The sequence below is a fragment of the Symphalangus syndactylus genome, chromosome 18, assembly GCF_028878055.3.
Source record: "Symphalangus syndactylus isolate Jambi chromosome 18, NHGRI_mSymSyn1-v2.1_pri, whole genome shotgun sequence".
NCBI classification, from domain to species: domain Eukaryota; kingdom Metazoa; phylum Chordata; class Mammalia; order Primates; family Hylobatidae; genus Symphalangus; species Symphalangus syndactylus.
In genome coordinates, this window is record NC_072440.2 from 27,943,695 (window position 1) to 27,955,809 (window position 12,115).

Sequence of the window (12,115 nt, forward strand, 5' to 3'; positions counted from 1 at the left end):
AAGAAAAATTGGAAGGATATGGTAGATTGTATTATTGTCCAAAAATATCTGCCACCCTGGACGATTATACTTCCCCAGTCCCACAGCCACTACTGTGTATGTGACTTGCTTTGGCTGAGGAAGTTTATTAATGATATGCATCACTTCCCAGAATCACTTTGAAAGAGCCAGCTGATTGGTCTCCATCTTTTCCCTATCATGAGACTGGCAGTGTTCCAGTTAGATGTTTCTGGAGTACAGCGGAGCCCAACCATGGGCAAACCACAAACTTCAAATGTGACAAAACTTTGTAGCAACTAGACTTTTGGTCTTTTCTAACTGTAACATAACCCTACCTATTTTGATATTGAAGAGACTAGAAGAAAAACTTGCCATATTAATCCATAGCCACCAACACACACCCTTATTTACACAGTAAGCTGAAGAAATAATTTTAGATTGTTGGAAAGAAGTTGCTGAGTGCAGGCACAACAGGCTTAACCTTAAGACATCTGTCCAATAAGCAAGATATGTTGGGACAGGCCTCACCTGGAAATCGATTGCATTTCTGTTTAGTCCCTTTCCGCTAGGCCTAGATCAAACTGGAAAGATATTCAGACAGTGGCACTCTCCACAAGCTTGTCAGTCAGTCAGTCACCCCCAATACTTCTTGGGCTGAGAATGTTTCCAATCATGCTACTCAAAGCAAGGCCAGTAGGCCAGTAGCATTAGCATCATCTGGGAACGTGTCAAAAACACAAATCCTCAGGCCCCATGCCACTATCCTCCAGCTTAGCCATTCCACTTGCTTTGGTTTTGTTTGTAACAGCTTTAAGAGCCAGTGCATGACCCACCATCTTCTCTGCCAAGAAGCAGAGTGTCCCACATAGGTGCTGCCATCAGGGTGGGACCTAGCATGACTATGTAAGCACAGCCCAACCTGACCCACAAGAGTCTGCAAATGTGCACTTATTTTTTATACTTTTGTTACAGTTGAGACTTCAGGATTCTTCTCACTGTAGCAATGTACTTCAACAAAACTGATAAACATCCTGAGGAAAATACAATGTAAATATGTGCAAACACTGTTTACTCAAAACTTTGTTTTCCCTACAGTTAATAGTGATTTTTAGATACAACTGTATAGTACTTTCAAAAGGTACTTGCAAATTGCTATAAAAATTTAAAATAAATTATCATTACAAGTAGAAACTAAGACTATTTTCTCCTCAAATGGCCTTGGTTCAGATTACACAATTGTTTTAATTGTAATTGGTAAAAATGTTTAAAGTAACCCTATGTTGAGGGATTTTCTGGCACCATGAAACTGTTTGGTAACCTGATTATGGTGGCAGACATTACAAATTCTTTCAACTGTATATGCTCGATTTTACTGTATATTTTTTATTAAATAAAAACATAACCCTATTCATTTATTAGTGTTGACACTTAAGGAAAAGACAGTGACCCAGGAGCCATTCCTATTCTAAACACTACCTTTTCCAAGTCACCTTATAAAATATCCTACAAAGAAAGGATCTGGAGATTACTTTTACTTTTTAGAAGTTCTAAACCTCAGGTTACATCTACAAAATGGAGCTATTAGTTCTTCACAAATTGAGGAATAAAGGAGATAACACCGAGGTAATTCATAAAAGGCACTTAACATATGCCTACAATAGAGAGTATCAGGGAGAAACGTCTGTTTATCCACTAAGGAATACTCTATTTTCGTATTTACACCCACCGTATAAACCATGGAAGCACCAAGGACTGTTGGAGAGAAAAGTTTTCAAACATGAGAACTTTATACCACCTTTGTTACACTACACTGATTTTAAATCTTTAATCAAATTCCAAAGGTTATCAGCCATATCACATGTCATGATTAGCTTTCTATAAGCAATTTTTTTTACTGTGTACAGATCAGTGTCAATGAAATAAAAAAATAAAACTGTATACTAGGCAAAGAACTTTATTAACGTTTGTTTCAAACTTGATTCCCAGGCTTCTTCATCTTAATTAGCTGCAAAGAATGAATTGTGTATAAGCAAAAACTGAAAAGAGCTGCAATGTCCAAGGGGCTTGGGCTTAAAAATATTAGAGATCTAGATTTTATCAGATCCATAAACAAAAATTTCTTAAAAAGCAGTCATAATATAAAATAGCAGCTCCCAGTAACTTCTTCAAGTTTTATCTTCAAAAGTTGACTCAATTCAGTTTCCCTCATTCTTGGAAGCCTCATCAAAATTCTCCACAAGATCTAGGAAAAGGAAAAGAGTAGAAATTCTTTAAAAAGCCAAATCTACAAATAATTATCAGATCTTAAAAGGGGATGAGGGAGAGACATTCATTTGCCAATGATGATAAATACTGTGTCATAGCCCCAAGAACAAGAATGCAAAAAAAAAAAAAAAAAAAAAAAAGTGGAAAAAATTCCGCCCCCCACCCCGCCCCTTCCCATCTCATACACTGGTCAATATAATATGGGGGAGCAGAACCAAAGAATACAATGACACACAATGTTAAAATGTTCCTGGATTCCTAAGGACACCTGTCTATGCAAAGTGAGAATATTTATGAGTCTAGTGATTCTCCTGCCCTAATAAATATTTTAGAAGAAAGTAAATTTATCCAATAACAGGTAAGAGACAAAAATGTCTCATGATTCCCAAAGGAGTTATGCTGCTACAGATTTTATATGTATATATGTATATGTATAAATATATGTATATATTTATGCATAAAATATATATTTAAGAAGGTGTGGAGTTGTTCAGGTATCTTGGGATATATACATATATACATATCCCAAGATACCTGAACAATTCCACACCTTGTAAATCCATGAATTTCAAAGTAGGGAGCAAGGGTCATTAGTGCTCTGCAGGTAATAGTTATATTTAGGGTACTATATATATACTTACTTATTCAATATTTAAGGTTACATACCTACACATCCTTGGGATCCCAAACAGAAACAAGCCAAGTCAAGTCTATAAACATAATTCTCAATTACCTAATACTGCATTATTTTTCTCATTCTAAGTTAAGGTCTATGTCCATCTTAACTTACCACCCCTCTTCCCTGGGTAGTTTTTCCTACAAAGATTTCTTATTCTCCCTTGCTAAGATTATCTAGGTTAACCACAAGAAAACGTTCCTACCTGGAACTTCATCATCATCATCCTCTCCAGTAGCAAGTGGTGCTTTTCCATCCACAGCTATGAAAGGAAAATGTAAACATTATTTGTCTAGGTTTTTAATAAATATTCACCAAAAAAAAAAAAAAAAAAACAGATGAAATGCCAAGTGCTGTTACAACTTATTTCCATAAGGGACATTTGGGATTTTATCTACGATACTATCAATAACATGATATTCTAATGTCTACGAATGGGTTAAAATAGTAGGAACAGCCAACAAACAAAATTCCATACCCATCCTTTCAATCCCTCTGGGCCACCATAGGCCCTGAGGTAGTATAAGGGCAGTAGGGAGCTCTTAGAGTGCAAGTAAAACCCACATACCAAATCATGGTAAGATTTATTTTGGGAGACAAATGAAGATACCATTTTCTCAACTACTCTGTGTGTGGCATAAGGGTGATGCTTAACAACCACTTACTGAAATGAAAAAAATTAAAGTAAAAAAATTAAAGAGTCTGTGAGTGGTAAGCATCCACTCTCCTTTATCACACAAGAATATGAACATACACAGGAGAGTTATGTACTAGGCCCATACAGGCATCAGTGGGATACTTCAAAAGCCTACTTCAGCTCTGAAAGCCCTGACAGTTTAGAACCTGCAACTCAACGTGACAATAAAAATGAAAATTGAGGCAGATTGAGTCAACACCTAGAAAAACATGGGTAACTAAAGAGCCATATATAAGCCTCTGACTTCCTCCTGCATTCCCATTCTTCAAAATTTTAAGCAAAAGGCACAAAACAGCTAACACTGCCACATCCTCAGATGTATATTCAGCTACACTATTTTCTGCCCTGAATAAAATCCCTATCACACTGTAATTAAAAATGCCAGAATACTGGCAGGCCATTTTTAAAAGATTACTGGTAATACCAACTATATAGATGAAACTGAAGTAATTTCATAATTTACACTAATTTTTTTTCAATTCCAAACTTACAAGTAGTTATTGGCAAAGCACCAAATTAACATTTTCATCAGTTCTAGTTAATAAAGTATCTGATCCAAATCAAATAAATAGAAAACATTCCACAAAATCAAGTGTAACAATCATAGCACGCTACATCAATTACTGCAAACTTGAGCAAGGACACTTGCTTAAAATCAGTTACAAATCTGTTACTTTTAAAGCTTGCATTTCCAAACTTAAAAATACTCATATCCATTCTGAGCCCTGAGATCAGAAATCGGCTGCTAAATGAGTAATTCCCTGGTAAAACCATTACTAGGAAACTCACATTGTTTGGGCAGAGCTTCAGCCAGTCTCCTTAAACTAGTCAGACTATCTGCACCAAGCTGGTTTAAGATGCTGGGTAGCATTTCTGTCAGCTGCTTCGTCTCAGCATGGCCTGTAATGGTGAAAGTGTTCGCTGCCAGAGATGCCTGAACTTTAGGGTTGTTAAAGTGGATCACTGTTCCTTGGTTTGTAAACATATTCACCTATTAAGAAAAGAAAAATGTAAATTAGCAATGCTGACCAAAGTCTCTTTAAAAAGAAATGTTTTATTAAACTAAGTCTGGCTAACTAGTATTTCACTATGAAGCACAGGTGAAATTTTGCCTGGAATGGAATATGCATTCTAATAGCATTCAGACTTAATAAGCTCCCTGATATTTATTAATTTATGGTAGAAACATGTCTTAGGGACTTTGAAGTCCCTAAAAAAAAACAAAAAAACCAACCCATTTAATGCATTAACATTAACTTTTCCCAGCCAAATCTTGTTTTTTAAAGAAACAAAATTTGACACTTGCCTCTTCAATACCAGAGATATTGTTTACCCCTAACTTCTTTAAGGAGAACTGAAGTTTTTTATCATCCGCTGTGGCTGTTCTATGAACCACCTTCTTCTTTCTGCGAGCAGTTCCCTAAAGTCGGGGAGGAGAGAAAACAGCACACTTATACCACAACAGTATTTTTCAAATGTGAATAGTTTCCAATTCATTTCTGACCTTTGGATCTGTATAAGAACATTACCATAATCATAAACTTATGCAGTGAGCAGGCAGGCTAAGGCAAAGATAGAAGCAAAAAATGGGAAAGGAAAAGAATGTTCAAAGTTCTACTTTTTACATTTGCTCTAAAAGTGATCAAAGAGGTGGCATGTGTCAATCTAAATTAAGCATTTGAAAGAACTCCACACCAGAATTATTAACCTTTTCTGTTTTTTTGTTTTTTTTTTTGAGACAGGGTGTCACTGTCGCCCAGGCTGGAGTGGCACAATCTTGGCTCACTGCAACCTCCGCCTCCCAGGTTCAAGTGATTCTCCTGCCTCAGCCTCCCGAGTAGCTGGGATTACAGGCAACACCACGCCTGGTTAATTTTTGTATTTTTAGTAGAGATGGGGTTTCACCATGTTGGCCAGGCTGGTCTCGAACTGCTGGCCTCAAGTGATCGGCCTCCCAAAGTGTTGGGACTACAAGCGTGTGCCACCGCGCCTGACCCCTTTTCTGTTTTTATATTAAATAAAAATCAACATCCAAATTAATATTTATAGGCAAGACTGTATGGAACAATCAACTGAACCTGTATATAGACTTCTATAGCACTTGAGAATAAAGTCTGAAGCCCTTACCTTAACCTACAAGAGCCCTACACAAACTGTCCTGCCCTTAATATGCCACTCCTGACTGCATCTGTTACCACCCCTCTTCTTTAGCCAAATAAACCTTGGCTGTTCTTTGAACAGGCCAAGCAGGCTATGACCCAAGGGCCTTTGCACAATGCTGTTCCTCTCTTTCCAGAGCATCTACATGGCTCTTTCCCTCACTGCAGATCTCTACTCTTATGTCACCTGGTCAAAGTGGTCTTTCTCAACTACCCAAAGTAAAATAGCAACTTCCACACTCACCCATCAATTTCCTTCTATCCTGGTTTACTTCTCTTCATAACACTTATTACTATAAGAGATAAATACATTTTATCATCCATCTCCCCTCCCTAGAATGTAAGCTCCGTAAGGACTTCTGTTTATTGCTATAAACTCAGTTATCTACAACAGTATCTAGCTCACTGAAGGCACTCAAGGAAAGGCTATCACACCCAACTACCTCACTGTCCCCCAACCTCCATCCCTATTCCTATTCATCCTTTAAAATCTTATTCAAGTCATTACCTCTTGTGTGCCTTTCCTAAATTCTGCAAGTACCCCCTTTCCCTATGCCAAATCATTCCCATCTCTGGATTTTGAAAATGCTTCTACTATTGTACTATGTATATTACACTGTGAAAACAGATTTTTTTAAAAAAAGACAATTATCACCACTGCTAGGCCTAAAGCCCACCTAGGGACTTTAAACTTCTTAAAATTTTATATTCTCAGGATCCAACATTGTAAAGGCTTAAATAAATCTTGTTATTTAACTGAAGAAAATATCTATAGCTACAAAAAGAAAAAAAGTACTGGTTACTAACCTCTCCAAACTATTAAGAACAAAAATCACTTTGAAATGGTCATGTATGTATCTGGTTTCCAAAGAATCTTCTCTAAGAAATTCAAAGGAATTTCTAAGATTGTAAAGACAAACCCAGCATACCTTCTATAGGTTTCATACACTTCACATATGTAGAGTTCAATTTTCACTTAAGTAATCATTATTAATGCTCTGATTAGATATGAAAATAAAGGGCTTTTGTAACATTTATCTAAGAGCACCTAATACCTGCAGTTTTCTCTAAAGCAAAATTAACTCACCTAATTTCACATCCCATAAGAAGTATGTTTCTTAAACAGTGTAGAAATGTTTCCAAATTCTGTGACTAAAGAACTACTTCTTGTATTATTAGCTAAACGAGTATTAAGATGTTAGGACACAAAATTTAATCTTGTATCAGCTTTAAATATCCTAGCAAATCTCAAGATTTTCCTTTATCCTAAACTGATGTCTCCCATAGTTAAAGCCTAATGATGAGAGTAACAACAAAAAGATTGCACATAAGCACATTATTCAAATTACTCTTTCTGAAACTGTACTGAAAGTAAGAGTGGTTAAAAACACCAATATAAGAGCATCCAAACACTGAGATACAAAAAATTTGAGTTTTGCTGGCACTTGAAGGCCACAATCTGATAACAGTTGATTAAAAAGGACAAGAAACATCTAATGTTGTTAAATGTGGGTGTGGATCCTGAAGATGGCTAACGTTAGCAAAAATAAAAAGGAAAAAAAATCAGGATAAATTCACTGCTGGCAAAGTTCAGTAATTTAACAAAGCTGTATATTATTATTTAAGTCTAAATGCAACTTCTGGCTATCTCACAGCTAACTCTAAGTTAAACGCTTAAAGTTGGGAAAAACTAATAGGTAATAAACATGTACCATGGAAGCTTTACAAGTTTTACCAAGTAAAGACATGCTCTGTTTCAACAAGCTACCACACCTTGTTAAATACTAAGAAAGTGCTAACAATACAAACTAGGTAGACCTCTGTCTACAGTGGACTTCTTATTAATTACAGAACAATCTAAAATTCAACTTCAAAAAAGAATCCCCTTGATGTGAATCAATATCTACCAGGAAAAAACAATCAAAAACTGATCATTTAAAAATCAGTCACTTTAATTCCCTTATTTTTATAGTAATACAAAGTCAGAACAGGAAAGATACCTACTTGGGTTATATTTTCAAATCTAATAGTTACTGCTCTTAAACTCCAAAATGTACCTGTTATCTTCAAATACCCTTGAAAATATGCAACTACCCTAAAGAATATTTAGTTCAGAAAGCAGTACTGAAAGGTCTCAATTTACAAGAGACACAAACAAGCACTGACTTTATACAACTCAGGCCAAAACAAGTCAAGGGTATGATGTGCACAACGATCTAACTGAAATGACACATTTTCCTTACTAATTATATTAGGAAACACTTTTGTTCTACTTATACTCTGTAACACTGAAAACACAAACATATTTACACAAAAGCGATGTTTTTAGCTCGTCTCCCTGATGTGTCTCCAACCCTCGTCTCCCCCGCTCCTCGGGATTTGCTATCTCTGTGAATTTCCTTCGATAGGCAAAGTTTGTCACCGATAATATAAGAAGCGCAAAAGGAATGTTTTTTAAAATACCTAAACCTTAAAAAAAAAATAAAACCCACAAACCCGAACTATTAAAACTTACTTTCCCACCAATGCGCACTTGTGCCTGCAGTTTGGCGAGTTTTTCTTGGTTCATGATTGTTTCTTTCATCTAGAAAAATAGGAAATCCTCAGCAAGCATAGGTTTAGCTCACTCTAGCATTCCATGCTCGTTATTTCCCAAGATACCAGCAAGAAAATAAACGTCCTACACAGGCCGAAACCTGGATCCCAAATCCACCCCGCAAAGCTCCAAATTTGGGTTTCCAGGGAGCCCAAAGAGCACCCGCCTCCCCACCACTCCCCCACAGCTCCCCGCGCTTGGCAGGCCCGGATCAAGGGCTCTACCCCACGCCTGGCCAGCACCCCCCACCCCTGGCCCTGGCCTGGCCTCGGCCTAGCCAGGGCCTGCCCGGCCCGGCCACTCTCCGCAAGCCTCGCGGTACCTGAGGCTCCTGTCCTCGGGTTCCGCCGCGAGGTGGAGGTTGAGACGGCGTCGCCTCGCCCCCAGGGCAGCCGCCCCTGGCTCGACCTCGCCCCCGAGAGTCAGCCTGAGCGGGTGCGCCTGTCCGTCGCATCGCCTTCCTCTCCTCCTCTGCCCTGTCCCTCCCTGTCTCGCTCCTTCAGGGAACTTCCCGCCCCCGCTCCCGTCCTCCTACCACGCCGCCGTCCAGAGCCTTTTTGTACCTTGTCGGAGCGAATAAGGGGCCGCGCGGGGGACTAGGGTTGGTGCTCAAGGGGTCTCAGGTGGACAAGCTGAGATTAGGCGCACACACGCGGGGACGCAAGATGGCAGCTAAAGGGAGGCCGGAAGTGACACAAGGCCACTTCCTCTAAGAGTCAGGAAACTGACTTCGCCGCGAACTCGGTTCCTCCTTGCGCACGCGCGACAGCGATTGTGACGGTCCAGCGAGTCCCTTCTCTCCTCCTCCTGCTCCAGTGGCTGCCGGCTGCAGGCCCCACGAGAGGCTCCCGGCTTGGGGCGCCGCGCCCATACCTCTGGAAGAGGCCACAAAGGGGTCGGAGAGCGCGGTCCTGTGCGCAGTTAGGGTTAAGTCAGTTCAGTCTCCATTGGGCCCTGATCCTGAAGTTCTGTACCCTCCGAAGAAAGGGCCTGTTCACGTTTCCTGGAGACGCTGGAGGTGCCCAGCTTGTGCTCACCACTCAAGCAGCTCTCCCCTTGCTGGAGGTGTAGGTTGGAGAATTGTAGAATTTCCCTTCGGCTCGAATGAGCCATTACCAAAGCATTTTGTCAAAAATAGTGAAGTCAGTTTGCCCTTCCAAGGTTAGGTGGTGTGGTAGCTTGCGGGACCGAGGTTCAGAATTTCTGGGGGCTGTATCCCCAAGCCCCACTCCTCAGAATGCGACTCTGTACGACGAAGGAAGTGGGTAATCCGCATTTCAGTCAATTTAGCAGATGACTAACCACCTTAAAACGGTCCACACAATTATCTTGTTTATCGGGCAAAAAAATTGACTGCTAGGTACCAAATTGGCATAGATTTGACAATTAGCGATTCACGGTTAAGCAGACTTTATCTATCTTAATCCAATCAAAGGAGAATTTCTGCCTGCTGTGTTTGGAGAGACAACGCGTGGATGTGAGTTAAACTTTGTTAAACCCCAGGACAAGCTTTAAGATAAAACGACTGATATTTAAAATGGCAATTTAAATAAAAATGCTCTCTGATCAGCCTTTTTGTGGTCTTAACCATGAAATGTCTTTGCATATTCAAAAGTGAGTCCGAAATCTTAGAATGCAATGTATATAGCAAGAAAACTTGTGTAAGTGCAGACTCCTCTCCAGTTGAGATCAATGTTTAAGCTTTTTGAATACTTTTTACATATAAGTTTGTTGAAACTGATGTCTCGAGAACATAACTGGTGAGGACAGCTGTATTGCCTTTTAGAATAATTGTTACAGTTATATTTACAAAAAACAATGTTGCTTCAGTTAAATATGAGTCAAGTTTAGTACAGGAAAGGGTGTTTGTAGTTAGGCTTATGTGGGTCACCTTCCTAATGACAAAGGCCAAAATGGCAGTACCAACATTATGCTGTGCTCTGGAGATATTACAAAATATATAGAAAGACTCCCCCTTTTGGAAGAAATGTGTATCTTTGTCCAGGAACAGTTTTTTTCCTCTCCTCCATGTTACATTGGAGGCATTTGAAACTTCCTAGTCACGTGATGTTTTCTGAGCTTTTATAGAAACAAGATTCTATGTATGTAACCTGCCACCTGACTTTTTTTTCTTTTTCTTTTTCTATTCTTTGCCTTCCCTCTCCTCTGCCCTGACTCATCTTTTAATACACCTGTTTTCAGGAAATATTGTGAGCTACTTTATTTGTTTATTTCTATTTTTTGAAACCAGGGATGCTGCTAATTTTTATATTTTTTTTAAAAAATGTAAAACTTTAAAAAAATTAAAAGAGATGGGGTCTCACTTTGTTGCTTAGGCTGGGCTCAAACTCCTGCGCTCAAAGGATCCTTCAGTCTCAGCCACTTGAGAAGCTGAAACTACAGGTGTGCACCACTTTCCCTGGCTTATGACTTTTTAATTTTCCCCTCTTTCCTACTTTTCTCTCCTGTTCTTTCATGAATTTAAAGTTTTGCCGCATGTTGAAAATATAAAAGATTCCTTAATAGTAAAAAAGAAAATTTTGATTTTCTTTTTATGTTCTGTTTTGGTTTGGTTTTTGTGCTTTTCTATTTAGAGATGGAGGTCTTGCTGTGTTGCCCAGGCTGGTCTCAAACTCCTGGGCTCAAGCCATCCTCCCACCTGGGCCTCCCAAAGTGCTGGGAGTACAGGCATGAGCCACCATACCTGGCCAAAATTTTGATTTTTGACTCCAGCTGCTTCTGCTTGTTTTGTGAGTAGTCAGGAAATTCTGATTCTTCTAATAATTATATACTAGACTTTTCAAAAATATGGGATTTTTTTGTTTCAAAAAAAGTTATTACGTTGCAATCTTAGCTCAAGGATGCCAAAACAGTAACTTGTGCTAATGTGGGAGCCATTTCCAGTATGCTCCCAATGTGTATGGCAAATGTGGGTAATGGGCTCCCACGCTTTCCTGCTGGGCTTCAAGGAGCCTAAGAGTCATTTACTCAGCACTCAAGATGGTATCTGTCAATAGAGAAGGCAAGAAAGGTGAACCCTGTTTGCCCTCCCTGGTTTATAGTTTATAGCCTAATCAAAGTCCATGAATTGTTTTCATCTCTCAGCTGGACTTGAGTCAGCTTCAGCAAAAGTCAAAATATCCACTTTATATAATATAATGCTTATTTCTTTCTTTCTTTCTTTTTTCTTCCTTTTTTTTTTTTTTTTAGTCTTGCTCTGTCGCCCAGGCTGGAGTGCAGTGGTGCGATCTTGGCTCACTGCAACCTCCACCTCCCAGGTTCAAGCGATTCTCATGCCTCAGCCTCCTGAGTAGCTGGGATGACACCACACTCAGCTAATTTTTGTATTTTTTATTAGAGTCGGAGTTTCACCATGTTGGACAGGCTGGTCTCAAACTCCTGACCTCAAGCAATCCACCTGGGATTGTAGGCATGAGCCACCGTGCCTGGCCAACTCAATATTCTTAATAGGTGGTAGGGCTATTTCCCTTTTTCACTTTTGAGACTGACAGATTTGCAGATATTCTATATACATTTTAGGTTTTGTTTCATTTTGAAATTTTGATTAGGATTGGTTGTATAGATCGATTTGGGAAACTTTTATATATTTTCTAATTGTATGCCTCTGTATTCACTTGTAGGAAATCTGGCTATTTTTAATATACAGGGATTTAATATAGGGAATTGGTGCTTTACAAAGTTTGAAGGACTGGAGGAGTGGG

The 12,115-nt window shown here is 39.1% G+C and overlaps 1 protein-coding gene across 4 annotated transcripts; it reads right to left on the minus strand.

Annotated features, from left to right (window-relative positions):
• Positions 1-1,938: 1,938 nt before the first annotated feature.
• On the minus strand, positions 1,939-9,444 carry BTF3 (basic transcription factor 3). Of its 4 annotated transcripts, none has more exons than XM_055254438.2 (6): positions 8,957-9,444; positions 8,313-8,381; positions 4,945-5,058; positions 4,428-4,629; positions 3,147-3,203; positions 1,939-2,242 (listed from the first exon to the last, which is right to left on the minus strand). In XM_055254438.2, exons 2-6 carry the CDS (start codon positions 8,379-8,381, stop codon positions 2,196-2,198), a joined length of 489 nt encoding a protein of 162 aa, XP_055110413.1. In that variant the 5' UTR covers positions 8,957-9,444; the 3' UTR covers positions 1,939-2,195. The 4 variants fall into 4 exon arrangements, with proteins under 4 accessions (XP_055110413.1, XP_055110411.1, XP_055110415.1 ...); XM_055254436.2 differs by having other exon boundaries at positions 8,716-9,090; XM_055254440.1 differs by lacking the exon at positions 3,147-3,203 and having other exon boundaries at positions 8,957-9,117.
• Positions 9,445-12,115: the final 2,671 nt, after the last annotated feature.

Bases quoted from the DNA above. Each gene is read 5' to 3' on its own strand.
- BTF3 (XM_055254436.2), bottom strand. From the start codon at position 8,847: ATGCGACGGACAGGCGCACCCGCTCAGGCTGACTCTCGGGGGCGAGGT. The intron at 5,059-8,312 runs GTAAGTTTTAAT...CCCCGACTTTAG, and splicing joins AAGTGCGCATTGGTGGGAAA to GGAACTGCTCGCAGAAAGAA. The intron at 3,204-4,427 runs GTGAGTTTCCTA...TTCCTTTCATAG, and splicing joins TGAAGCTCTGCCCAAACAAT to CTGTGGATGGAAAAGCACCA.